Source organism: Strix uralensis, chromosome 21 (assembly GCF_047716275.1).
Source record: "Strix uralensis isolate ZFMK-TIS-50842 chromosome 21, bStrUra1, whole genome shotgun sequence".
Lineage (NCBI taxonomy): Eukaryota > Metazoa > Chordata > Aves > Strigiformes > Strigidae > Strix > Strix uralensis.
Genome location: NC_133992.1, coordinates 4,700,391 through 4,714,272, shown reverse-complemented (window position 1 = coordinate 4,714,272; position 13,882 = coordinate 4,700,391). Strand labels below are relative to the sequence as shown.

At 44.7% G+C, this 13,882-nt stretch overlaps 1 protein-coding gene across 1 annotated transcript; it reads right to left on the bottom strand.

The window, feature by feature from the left end:
• Positions 1–2,028: 2,028 nt before the first annotated feature.
• On the bottom strand, positions 2,029–6,753 carry TLR4 (toll like receptor 4). The gene is given in 4 exon segments (XM_074891180.1): positions 2,029–2,145; positions 2,147–4,373; positions 5,643–5,809; positions 6,631–6,753. Coding segments are annotated over 4 exon segments (2,634 nt in total).
• Positions 6,754–13,882: the final 7,129 nt, after the last annotated feature.

Below are 13,882 nucleotides of genomic sequence, written 5' to 3'. Positions count from 1 at the left end.
AGTGTGGCTCAATTCAGGAGCAAGAACTCCCACCCTATTTAATTTTTCCTTTTTTGTTTTCCCTTTTAACTTGGAGCTGCTGAAATCCGGGCTAATATTTGCTTTGTCCGCCGTGATGTCCTTTGGCCTCAATCCAGGGAACCTCAAGCTGTGCCCTGGTTTACTGCACCCCCTCCCCAGCTCCAGCAGCCTCTGCCCCCGGGTGAGGAGGCAGGTCTGCGGGCAAGATGTGGCTCAGGATCCGTCCATCACAGGGAGGTGAGGAGCACCGCACTTCGGAAACTGCTGCAGCACTACTTAGCAGATGCAAAACAAACTCACTGGGCAAGTGAACACAACATCGAGCTTAGTTTTACTAAGATTCATCTCATGGGTCACAAAAAAGCTTAGAGAAGGCTTTTTGGGATTTTTTGGTAGTGTTATCTCAATATACTACTGACACAGCACATAGAGAGGGAACTGTGATTCAGTTTTTGCCAGCACAAGCCCTGGAACTAGCTCTCCCTCTTTTTCAAATAGTGTCTGATGTTGAGCGCACTTATCGCTGTCTTCCACGGAGATGTCGCTGACTGGTGCTTAGAAAAGTGAGATGGATCAGGCCCTTTTTTCTGAATAAATATCAGATCTGATTCACCACTCAATTGCTTCTGTTTTACCTCTGTAGAACGTCATTGATTATAGAGGGATTTGCAAGTTTAAAACTAGAGTAATTCAGTGATTAATCCCAACCAAAGCCTTTCGTAAATAGAGAGCAATACTCCAGCACTATTCAATATTCGACACATCAATGGAGTGTGCTGTAATATGATTCAATGGCATTTAGACTTTCCTTCCTTTTATTCAGGGCAGTGCTGGGATACATTTAGTTTAGCTAACCCAGACTTCTCTTCTCTCTGCAAAATGTCAGGCACGTTCTCAGTGAAACAAAGGCAAAACTCTCCCATCCAGTGACTGTCCTGTTCAACTAAACCCTGGGAGAGGCTGACCACACATGTCAGGATGCCCACCAGGACCAGAGGCTGCCACAGCATGATGCGGGGAAGGAAAAGGGACTCTCAGCCTCATTGCTAGCTCCAAACATATCTGAAGTCCATTTCAACCCATGGGCTGGAGGCTCCTACAGCACCTTCTAACAGTGAATTAAGGCTGGGCCAGAGAGTGGAAAAGCTTATTCTAGAACTGGCTGGATGTAAACATCAAAACACTTTGCTCAGACTCGATCTTGCTCATATAGGGCAGTCCCACACAGTATATCCAGAAGCATTGGATGAGGAGAAGTAGTTGGAGCAAAGAAATACTTTGATTTTAAAGGCATTTATACAGCTTCTTTTGGTCCCACTGATTTTTGGATCCCACAAGAGAACCTCAAACCACTCTCTCAAATGCTATTTAATCTGGATATAAATAAGAGTTCCAGATGATGGAAATATTTGGGGGGTTCAATATTCAGTCTTATTCTAAAGAAAACTGAAATAAACACATTGGGGAAATTTCTCACCAACAGCAACCTCCCCCCAGACTGATGATACAACTGCTCAGCTTCACTGAGTAGCTGCCAGGTAGTCTGCGGCTGTAAGGCACCCCACTTCCCTCTAGGGTTTTCCCCCTGAGTCATGGTGCCTAAGGAGCCAAGACTTTCAGGATCCAAATCTTGTTCCTGTTTCACACCATTTTTAGAGCCAGGAATCCTGTGCCTTTACTCTCCCTTGGAGATCCTGGAGTCCACTCAAAGCAACAGACCCTGAAGTTCCACTGCATAAATGGCCCCAGGACCCAAATGCAGTTTCAGAGGCAGACAAATGAGAGTAAGAGTGGTCGGTCTATTCACCAGCCCACCAGGCTTGCATGGATTGCTGGACCAGCTTTGGCTGACAGCTACACACAAACATGGAGCTCAGCTATGTGCAGTTCTTCTAGCTGTTGCCACTCCTTAGCTTGCAAGTTCCTTTGAGGAAGGGTGACCAGCAAGGCAGGTATTTCTGTAGTGCTTTTACAGTGCCTCCATCCACTTCCTCCAACTCTGAACAGTCACAGAAGAACCAACTTCTGAGCACCAGCCATCAGCCAAGGCCAGGATGGGAGACAGGAGAGAAGTGATCTCTCTTTCACTTCACTCATTAGCTCTACGTCTTTGTAATTCTGTTTTTCTGCCTTCTAGCAGGACTCCTGTCAGCTGCCTCCAGAAGATGTGTCTGCTTATTTCCTTGTTTTTCCACTCCAGATAGGTATTCCTCCTCAGGTATCGGGACAGCCCCAGCCTCTGCCTCAGCAAGGCCTTATTCACTTCTTCTAGTACAATCATGATGATTCCAGCTTTTCCTTCTACAAGCTGCCAGGACTGGGCAATGTCAAACTCAAAGCTACACCACTTACTTTCCAGAAAGTCAGTAGAGATGACTGCGATGACATTTCTGCTACTCAGAAAACCTTCTTGGATGATATTGGTGACAATGGGTACCCCTGGTAGGAAATCCCTGTAGTAAAGACAAAGCTGGAAGGGAGGTGTTCCTCCTTCTAAGGGTTCCACCAGCTCTCTCATCACCCATTCTTGGTCTTTACTGGAGTGGATAACAAATGCATCATAGGTGTCACCTCTTTCTGCAGAGTGTTTACACCCACTGAGCAGCACCAGTGAGTAGTATAGCTGGAAGTAGTACTTGTAAATCAGGAAGAGGAACACTGCTGCAGCGAGCAACATGATCACTGAGGATGTCACTGTGCTTACCTTGAGTTGGCAGGAGGACAAATAGAAGCTTGACAGGTTCACGTTCTTCATGTATGCAGGCGTGTGGCATATCATCAACTCCTTGTTCTGCAACAGCTCCTGCTTTTCCTTGATCCATTTCAGAAAGTTCAGGTTTACACAAGAGCATTCAAACAGGTTTTGAGAGATGTCTAACAAGACCAGACTATCAGGCAGCATTTCTAGGGCTGAGTCCAACAGAACACTCAGCTGGTTGTTGCTGAAATCCAGGGCTCTGAGGGCTTGGAGTGGCTTGTAGACTACAGGATCAAAGATCAGTAGCTTATTGTTGCTGATGTTTAGCTCTTTTAGTTCAGAGAGGGCATCAAATGTACTTTGATCCACCTGTACTAATTTGCAACTTGAAATATCCAAGGTGTGGAGGTGACTTAGGTTTTTGAAGTTGTTGGCCAATTTATTGTTCTCAAAGGAGTTGCCTGCCATCTTGAGCACTTTCAAAGAGTTCAAGCCACAAAATGTACACTGGGATTTAACATGAGTTCTGGTATAGGAAATATCGAGGTAAATGAGTTTCTGAAGGGATAGAAAGACAGGATAGGATCCAGGACCAAATAACTTTGTGTGCTGAAGGTCCAAATATAACAAATTCTTCACATTAATGAAATCTCCTGTCACGCTGATGTCAGAATTGAAGCTTAGGTTCAAGTGTTTCAAATTTGGACATGCGTGAAACTTAGGGGAACAGCAGCTAGTGAAGGAGAGGCGATTCTCACTCAAATCTATGACCTCCAGGTTACTTAGACCCCAAAATTCCTGCTGGAAGGTATTGAGGTGTTTGCTCTTGGTAATACGAAGTACTCTCAGTTCCTTGAAAAGAGACAGCTTCACGGCAGGCACTTCCTTAAACTTGCATTTCTTACATTCCAGCTGTTTCACTTGAGACAACAGAGGGACCTCTGACACGTTTTCAAGTTGGAGGTCCACTAACCGAATACTGGAGATGTTGCCTATGCAGTTAAAAAGAGTGTCTGTGTTATCCTCAAATTCCCTGAAAGAGATTAAAACAAACTCTTGCATTTGTACGTGACACAGTCCACTCAAAAGTCTACTCTGAAAGTCTACCCGTCTCTGACGGTCGCTGAATTCTCCAACTATTAGTCTGTTGACGTGTAAACCAGTCAGGCCTTGAAGAGAAGTGCTCATCCCATTGAAGTCCTCAAAAGAGGACCTTAGAACCAGCTCACCAAGGTGAATCTTTGCAAAGGACCCTGGCTCTATATATTTTATATTATTCAAGGAAAGCACCAGCGTGAGGTTGAGCCTGTTCACCTCCCTCAAGGCATCAAGGTCTCCTTTGGAGATATATGTGATCTTGTTAGAGATAAAGCTCAGGTGCCTGAGAGAGGTCAGGTTGCTGAAATACTTGGGAAGCTTCAATGAAGCAATGTTGTTTTGGCCCAAATTCAGCTCCTGCAGGGTATGCAAGTGTCCAATGGGTAGGTCAGTCAGAGAGGTTAGGTTAGTTTCCACCAGTACTAGTTTTTTCAGAGATGTTAAGCCATAGAAGGCTGCTGTCCCCAGGTACTGGAGGGAATTGGCAGTTAAAATTAAGGTGGAAAGGTTAGGAAGATCCTTAAAGGAGTTATCTTCTATTGTATGGAGGTGGCACCTGTTGGGCAGAAAGAGAATAAATGTGCATGAAACACTGTCCCTTTCACATTCACTAACACTACGGCACTAAGCACTGGTGCAACACAACCTCACGTTGGGGGTTGGTTTGGCTTTAATGTGCTGGGCAGAGCCAGTGCTCCTGAATGTGCCAAGGGAACCCTTCCACAGCAGGACACCTTCTCTCACCCCCTCCTCTCTCTCTGAGTCTGAAGTTCAATTGCAAAACAAGAGGCCTTGAGCCACAACGAAGGTAAAAAATTCATGCAGGCAGCAGAAAAGAAGAATTCTAACTTTCTGTTTAGGCCAAAGTAACATCATAATGACCATCACTGATGGCAGAGCCAACCAGATACAGCACTCCCTCACACCTTGCACCCTCACAGCCTTCAGACTGTCGCCTCAGCCACACCTGGGCAGTTCCACTGGCACCAGCATGATGCAGCAGCGGCAAAGCTCACAACTCTGTCAGCAGTTTTGCTGATGATATCTGAGAGGGAACAGACCCCAGACCATGTTGGATCTAAAGGAGAAAAGGAGGGGAAAAAGAGGGTGGCTGTCTAAAGATGTTTTCATATGGAAAGATCCAAAATTTGAGTCTGAAATCCATCCCGCAATGAATTCAAGCAGAATTAGTTTTATAATCCAGCCAGTGCCTTACAGCAAAGCTGCTCTGCCACTCAGCCACTGCGGAGCGGTAACTGTGATGTGACTGAGTGACATTTTTCAGTGAAACAATTTACCCAGAGAAACTGTTGTCTCAAGTCAATGGAAATTATACATCAATTCAAATTTGCTAATAGGCCTCCCCCATCTCCTCCCCCAGACATGTGAGGAGAAGGGAGAAGAGAATATGTTGATATTTTAAAACAGCCTTTTAGAAAATGAATGTACCTTCATTTTGTTTTATTTTTTTAAACTGTGATTAGAAAAACAGCTCACCCAAGATGTTCCACTTTGGAGTTTTTGTAACAGTGAAAAGTCTGACATTTTTCTTGTTCAGAGAGAAGTAAAACACCCTCCTCCTCCTTCTCACATCCCAACCTACAAGATCAGACTGACAGACCCAGCTCTGCGCAGAGGGTGTGCACTTGGTAACTGGACTAAAAGCTGCGCATCACTCAACCATGGGGATATGCAGAGACAGACACAGGGATAAAGTCACAAGCAAAAAAACATGATCAGCCAAGACAGACCCCAAAATAAGCAACCACAGCAGCCCAGCTGGTGAAGCAATATTAAACAGTATCCACATGAAAGAGCTCATTACCTTGTAAGATCTAGAAGCTGCAGTTCAGGAACTGGTGAAAAATAATTTGACCCCAGTGATTTCAGATTGCTGAAACTGAGATCCAAGTTCTGGGTGGTGTTTGGGACTTCAGCAGGAACTCCAGAGATGTTCAGTCCCGTGCATCTGAAAGTTTTGTTAGCGATGACCTGTAACAGTGGCAGATGCAATCATGGTCAACATCTGCTCTTCATGAAGTGCCAGAAAATTGCACTGTCAGGAAAGCAGGAGCAGAATGACAGACCTTGTAGTTAGTTTCTAAATGAGCTGCCCTGAGTTTTAGGAATTAATTTTACATATCCTAAACATCTTTCCCACTTCTAATAAAACCAGTCCTACTTCCTGGGAAGAGCTACATTTCTTGCTGACTGAAGCAGGTGCAAAACTGCAGGACAGTGTTCCTTGAGGCTATGGATGAACCAGCAGCAACCTTTGAGAGAGCCATCAAAAAACCCACACAAGGATGCATTGTGTGTCCAGGATCAGCTCTCAGCTTTGTTACACTGCAGATAAGCGGGCAGTTCTAACCTAAGTTATTCTGTAAATAATAATTGTCGGCACAAGTTTGCAAAAGGCAGTCAATCAGTGGCAGGTACTTGGGGTACTGGTGAAATCACTCTACACTACAAATTGGGCAAAAATACTGTATTTTGCAGAAATTATAGACAAGGCTTGGATCTTTTCCTGAAAGGAAACATAATTTATTAGATTAACTGTACTGCAGTAACCTCAGAGGTACGGAAAGCCAACAAGAAGAAACGGTTCATGCTGCCGGTTCTGGTTCTCAGATGTTTTTGAGGCCAGCATTTACTTCAAATACTTCAATTGCCTTGGTAACAACCTTGGAAAAAAGATTGGTTTTCAGAAGACAACTAACACACAACAGACTTGATGCACAAATCTCCCAAGCAGAGGAAAAAGTTGCACCAGAGAAACAGAAGGATTTTGTGCTTGTTTAGAGATCACGTACCTCCAAACAGGGATTGAGGAGGCAGCCTGCCAGCTGTGATGGGGCAAGCGCCAGCTGCAGCAGCACCACGAGTGTCCACAGGGGAAGAGCTCCTCTCCTGGGCATCTTCAGGAGGCCAGGCATGCAGGAGAGAGCAGCATGGGTATCACTCAAGGACCTGCAGCGAGAAACTTCCTGAAATGCCAAGTGTTGTGCTTCACCACTCCTTCTCACTACACGTCACTGAGAGTTGTAGAGAACAAGGGAAGTGAAACTCATAGCTGCCTGGTTTCTAGACATGCTCTGAATGAATTGTTCTTCTTGCAATAGTTTTTTTAAATTGTTTTTTTTAAAAAAAAAGAAAAAAGGAAGTAATGTAAGGTATCATTTGGACTAGAAATTAAAGAGGAATATGGGTTTTATCAGTATGTAACTTGATTTGATTGCCTCAGATTAGCTCAGGTCAAATTGGAAAAAAAAAAAAGGGAAACTTTTGTGAAATTCTGAATCCAATTTCTGGAAGGTCATGCTTTACATCCCATAATTCAAATGCACTGGATAGAGTGAATGACACTCTGCTTTTGTACCCCTGCCATGCTCCCAGCTACACCACACTGGCAAGTAGTGAAGTGCTCAGCCACAGCAGATGTTTTCCTGAGCCAGGTAATGACAGGTTTATCTATGGCTGAGCTCTCATGAGCATACATCAAGGTTTTATCTATCTGGTTGGACCTCAGTATTGCAGTTATCGCAGGAACAAGCTGCACATGGCCAGACACAAGGAGCAAATACTGGAGATCTGTAGAACAGTCAGAGCCCAGGACCTTACACCCCTCCTCACCCTTTCCTTGGGTGGGTGGGTTGCTGGGGGCAGCAAGCCAGGAGAGGCACAAACACCCCAGCTGGGCTTAGAGCTGCTATCTATCTGCCCTGGCCATGCCTGAATCTGTGCTTGATGCCTGGCTACAAAAGTGAGTACATCTCAATACCAGCCTTAATTTACAGTGCAGACACAGCTATTGTTTCTGGAAGAGGCTTTGTAAAACCTCACAGTTGGCAATATTAATTTAAATCAGCTCTGAGCCTTCTAATAAAGCTCCCTTCATTCATTTACTCTGATAAATGGTAGTGCATTCATGTATCTACTCCTGTCTTTCTGTAGATAACTAAGAAGTGTTACTGGGGATCCAGCCCGAGGCTTGCTGGGTATTATTAGCACCACATAGACAGAGAAGGTGCAAAAATGCGAGACGAGGATGGGATACTAGTCTACAATGAGATGGAATAGGGGGTGACTACTCATGAAAGTCTGTGAAAATTAGTATTAAGTATAAGCTGCAATATCAGTCCAGTAAGCAACCCATTTATAAAGAAAAGTTTAAAATATGGCAGGGGTGGGAATTGAACTTCTTTGGCAGGTCAGTAGTGGGCCACTGAGAGATGGGGAAATCCTAAAATAACAGATGATCTCTGTGATGAAAAACACATGGCAGCACAAGAGAAGCTAAACCCAACACCCTGATGTGCAGCCAGATAGCGCCCATTAAGCCAGCAGACAAAAAGTTTGTTGAAACTGGGCAAGTTCTACAAAATCCCTGTTCTGAAAAGCCTCTCGTGATTGCAGGTATTTCCTTTTACAGATGGAATCAAAAGTGAATGGAAACAATTGCTGACTGCTTCTGTGCCTGGATTAAGGAAATTGGTAGAGCATCATGTGTCTGCAGAAAGGATAAATGAGTGCATCTTTTAGTATTCAATATGCAGAATGAAGCAATCCACATTTAATTTTTATCTAAAGCTGAGATGAGCCTGAAGTATGCTCTAGAAATTACCATTTCAATGGAGACTCACTGAAGATGCTGAAGAGTTTGGGAGCATCATAAAATCCATCCAACAGCCATGCTCAGGGGTCAAGTGGAAAGTACAGCTTGAAGGACATTCAAAGAATGTGCTGCTTCTATCACAAGGGACAGTTTCACAATAGACATCGTAAATTGTTCAAGGACAAATCACAGAGAAACTGCAAGGGATGGGGCACAAGCAGAAAACATGCAAGCTAGCAAATCAAACCCAGTCACCAGTTTAGAAAGTCAATGCTGGTTAACTTCATATTCTTCAGCTTGCATACAACAATGTGCAATGACTGTAGAAAGCCATAATGTCTATGTAATTGCCTCTTTCGGTTCACAAGAAACAAAAGTATTATTTGGAATCCTTTAAAGTGACAAGAATAACATCTAAAATGAAACATGATTCACTGTGCTGCCAATTTACTGGTGGGATCATCAAAGATCTTTTAGAAAGGAGGTGTTACGCAAAATCTGTGTTTCTAAAAACACATGCCCAAGTAATCTTTGTTCTCCTGAACATTATAATATAAGCAACACAACAACAGACAGCGTATACTCAGCCTCTGTGATCTCAAACAAGGTACTACACAGCATAAGATGGCCACAGTGTAGATGGACTGACAAAACATCTTGTACTTGCTTATATTAAAAGAAAATAATTTGTGAACTCCAGGCAAAAAGAAAAGTTAAAGTCTTGGACAAGACAACTGGTGATTGCTGTGAAAACAGATAGGGCTGGCTGTATCTATGGTGTTCTCAAGGTCACAGCTAACCCAGCTATCACATGTAGCTCAACAGCTATTACCCAGAAGAGACAATACGTTTGCCTCAGTAGGCATCCTAAGCAGTTCCCCAAGTCTATCTGCAAATGGAGGCTGAGGAACATGGCAAGAACTATTTCAAGATTAAACAAACCAGGTCTGATTTTAAGTGAAAGGACCATCTGTAACAACTATTTGGTTGTGAGTCATGGATCACATGGGAGAGAGCATTCCTGAGATACTGGCACTTAACACGACACACTATTTGTGGAGCTAGAGATGGGGAGCACCACAAGAAATTCCAAAAATACTTGAGAAGCTCAGGCACATGGTCAGGCTATACCAGCTGACCCTGTATTGCTCTCAGATGGGTTGCAGCACTGGCCATATCTGCCTTCCTAACTAGCACAGTATCAGCTAATACAACTGGGCTTAGCAGTCACCTGTGGTGAATTAAGCTTAAATCACATCACATTGCAGCTGGGGCCCAGGCTCAGGGTGTGTAGACAGTTACCAAGTCCTTGAGGTTCAGCTGACACATTGCCAGTCCTTATACTCAGCAAGTCAGTCACCTGTCCAAGTCTGAAAGGTTGTCTGAATGGACAGGAAAAGCAAAAGGAAATGTCTTAAAAATTTAACAGTATGTTGAATTTTCCCAGCTGTTCTGCTGGGAAAAACAATTTATATAATTCACAAGGAAAAATGGGGGGAAAAAAATCTGAAAATGGCTTTAAGATCCTTTCACTGCAAATTCCACAAATATATTGCTTCCTGGAACTGGTGAGTCACCACCTCACAGAGCAACCCCTGGCTGACCTGGCAGACACTGGGTAGAGGCAGTGCTGAACCACACGCATGCTGCACCAAGGCTGGTGAAGGAGCTGAGAAACTGGTAACTAGAGTGCCTTGATGCCCTCTCACTTGCGGTGCTTCCCCATATGACGTGGGTGTAATAATCTCACACTTGATGGAAGATCAGTCTGGAAGACCTATTGCCTTTGTTTCCAGATCTTGTATCTTTGAAGAAGAGAACAACGTTCAGATTGAGAGAGAAACTCTGCATTTAGTTCGGGGTGTTAGACAGCTTTGCTGCTGTCTGTCTGAGCAATGATTAACTCCAGTTACAGATCATTTAACTGCTAGTTTCAAAGCAAGGAGCATCAGTAATGCAGATTGCTTGTCAGGCCTGTGACTGTAAGTGACGGTTAAGGACATGAAGGTGGAATCACAGCCAGTCTCTACATGCCATATAGCACAGACCAAGCCCCAGCCTATTGCTAGTGGTGCCACCTAAAGCAAACAGAATCCAGCATAGCTAAGGTGTTTCCCATTGCAGAAAAGAACAGATACTGGTGTACACAGGGGAGAGGAAAAAACCCCAAAAGCTAGTGTCTAAGTTAGTTTGATGAAAAGCAGCCAAGCCTACATTGAAGTAGGTAATGTGTGCCATCAGATGGGCTATTCCCCAAAGCCAGGGTCATATGAATACCCCAGAACTATTCAAAAGCTATTAGGGAAGAACTGTGTCAAGTAACTAGGGACAAATACACAACTAGAAGAAGTGATTAATCAGTGTCAAGATAGTCACTATCTGTGGCAGCTACTCCACATGGACCATGTCAGGTCAGTTAGGAGCCCTACATTTTACTGAAGTCAATGTTTAATCTAAATGGTTGGAAGGATTTCACACAGATGGTGGAGGCATCCAGACTCGCTTGCCAAGCATTCGTGGACAGGCAGTGAGTGACGGTGGAGCTCCCTTGACCCTTGGAGAGAGGCAGGCTGGCACCAAACACCAAGCAGTTCCCTGCCCTTCTGCCTCGGATGAGCCATGGTCGCCCCTCGGCTGGCCACAGAGCCGGGGATTCACTGTCGCCGTCGATGCGAGGATGTTGGCAGTGCCTTGGCAGGAAACACGCTGTGCTTAGAAGGAGTGTAATTGCCATTCCGCAGCCCTGAGAAAGGTGGATTTACCACCTCAGACCGATGGTAGCTTTTGCTACTGAAGCAACAATAGGACTAATTCTCTTTTTCTTTCCCCCTCCATTACATCCTTATTATGGTATCTCATAGCCTAATTTACATATGTTTTGTATTACTGTGGCTTTGCCTTATCCTACTTATTCCACCTCCTTTCCTCCAGTTCTCTTGATAATAAGTCTGCTGCAGGGCAAGGATTTATTCAGACTATCAAACACGAAAGGTGTGCAGGGCACGGAGGACTGCAGATCTCAGACTTTTTAAACTGGACACAAGAACGGTTGATTTGGGGATTCAGTGCCACCACCAAAGCATGGTTAAGTACTAAGCACCTACCACATTGCTCCGACACTCTGGGAAAGTTTGAAACAAGAGCCAGCTGTAATGAATCATGGTTACCTGGAGAGATTACAGAACCCTGTTTTGAGGGAAAAACCAGTCAGATCTTAAACATAGGAGCAAAAAAGCTGTGTAGCAGACCTGCTTGCTGCAAGTAGAGAGCACTGCCAGAGGCAGTGACCAATGATAAGACTCTCGAGCCTCATGTTTATGGTTTCACTACCATGACTTGACACTACATGACAGGAAAATGTTGCAACAACTGTGGCAGAAAGTGCAGACACAGCTCCTGCAAGCCCTGGTGAAGTTCTTGTATACACATTATGTACAGAGAAAATGTAAACCATCTCCTGGGGTTAGTTCATAGCATGCTTTATACATCAGCTTTTAGACATCAAGATTTTTATGCCATTTAACTCTACCAGGAGAAGGACATAGAATATTAATTGTCCACGTAGTTGAGAGCCCACTTCAATTACTTACAAAGCAATAAATTCCAAAAGAGTGGTCAAGCCAGATCCAAATACATATTTACACACATTTGGAACACCATATTTTTGGAATCCGCAAAACCTGTGTGGCTATTGTGTGCTATTTAGAAAGCAAAGACTTCCGTACGGAGTAAAACCTAAAGTCAGTGTTTAGCTGATAAAGAGGGATTTATTAAACCACCCTTTTTCTCCCAAGCTCAGTTCAGTTCTGTTTGCATGTGCAAGATGAGGTCATCCCCTTTTAGCCTTCAAGTAACCTTTCTCAAACTGAGCTGGACAAGGGCCTCCATTTCTTCCACCAGTCTCCCAGGGCAAGGCAGCTTTGTGGGAGTTTTGTCAGCATTTCTTTGGCCATGAGTTGCATGCACGAACCAGGACAAAACCACTTCAGTTCTAATGGAGGAGGAACCAGGCTGGCAAAAAGTGAATAACAGTGGGAGCAACGTCAAGGGCATTTAACACTTTGCAGATCATGAGAGATCGGGCATTATGGAAAGCTCTCAGGAAGCAGGGCTGAGATACTAGAAGAGAAGTTACCCAGGAAAAGGAGTGACACAAAGAGCACAGCAAGTGCCCTGAAAGCCTGACCACAGTGAAGGGGAGGGAGGAAGGGAATGGGAGGGAAAGCAGAAGTTTCACGTCCTGTGGAAACAGCAGTTACATGAGTACTCTACTAATGCTCCCACACGCCAAATGCTGCTGCTGTAAGACACATGTGGCCTGATGTAAGTTAAGCCAACTCCAGTCTTAGAGTTTTCCCTCTAATAGCCATGCAGGAGCCTTCTTCCTAACCAGCACCTGGCTGAGAAGGCTGCAGCAGAGTGGTCATACCAGCATAGCATCAGATTGTAACTTCATCATTGTAGGTTCTTTCGGGTAGAGGCAACATTTTGGTGAGGCAGCAACTGAGGTGAACCCATGATGATAACAGGCCAGGAAGCAACGAGGGAGTAAAGAAGGGAAAACATGACATAGCTGCACCCTGGAGGGAAGCAGTAGAGAATGAGAAGATGTGGCCCCAGAGGTGGAATGCGGACGTGAGCCAGCCACAGATAAGTGGGGGTTTAAGGTGGCTTCTTAACTGTGGAGGATCCTCAGCACACTAAGTAGACTTGGCTTCATGCTTAGAACAAGCTGGAAGAGACATGGAAAGCTCCAGACAGCATGCTGAGGAAAAAGAGGTGGGGGGGGGGGGGAAGAGGGATTCCTTGGGGTCATAAAGCCACAATAAGATCTCAGAGGAGATGCTAAGGTAATTCTCACCCATCCTGATCAGAAATCCCCCTCCCACAAGACAGTGCCAACTCCTTGAAACCAAAACCGCATTTATTCTCAAACAGAACAATGAAAGAAACATTTCTTGCTTCCTACAGACATTAATATTTCCCAACAATTAGCAAGACACTGAAATCTCTGAGTGTTCAACCTGGCCCTTTTCCAAAGTGATGGGTATGACTCTCTCACTCCAATCTGTTTAGGAAGGAGTTTGAAATCCCATGGCAGGTATTGCACCCTCACCCCTCCCTTTCTCAGGGGCTGAGGGCCATCTTAGCATCTCAGTTTGGTGCTTTTCACAAATAACTGATGAGCACAGGATGGCTGTTGACAAAAAAGGAGAGGATTACCCAAGGCAGAAGGGTTGTGCAACACTCCACCCTGCACCACAGCAGTCAGCGGTGGAAACCAGAGGCCAACAGAGGAAAGGGCAAGTGTTCTGAACCTCAGGGATTCATCTCCCACCCCACATGCAACAGGACCAACTATGACCTGCTCAAAACAACCTGAAACAAGGGCAAAGCCCAGCTGGGATCATCAGTGGTGTCTGGAGGGGACAGTAAGCAGCACAGCCTTC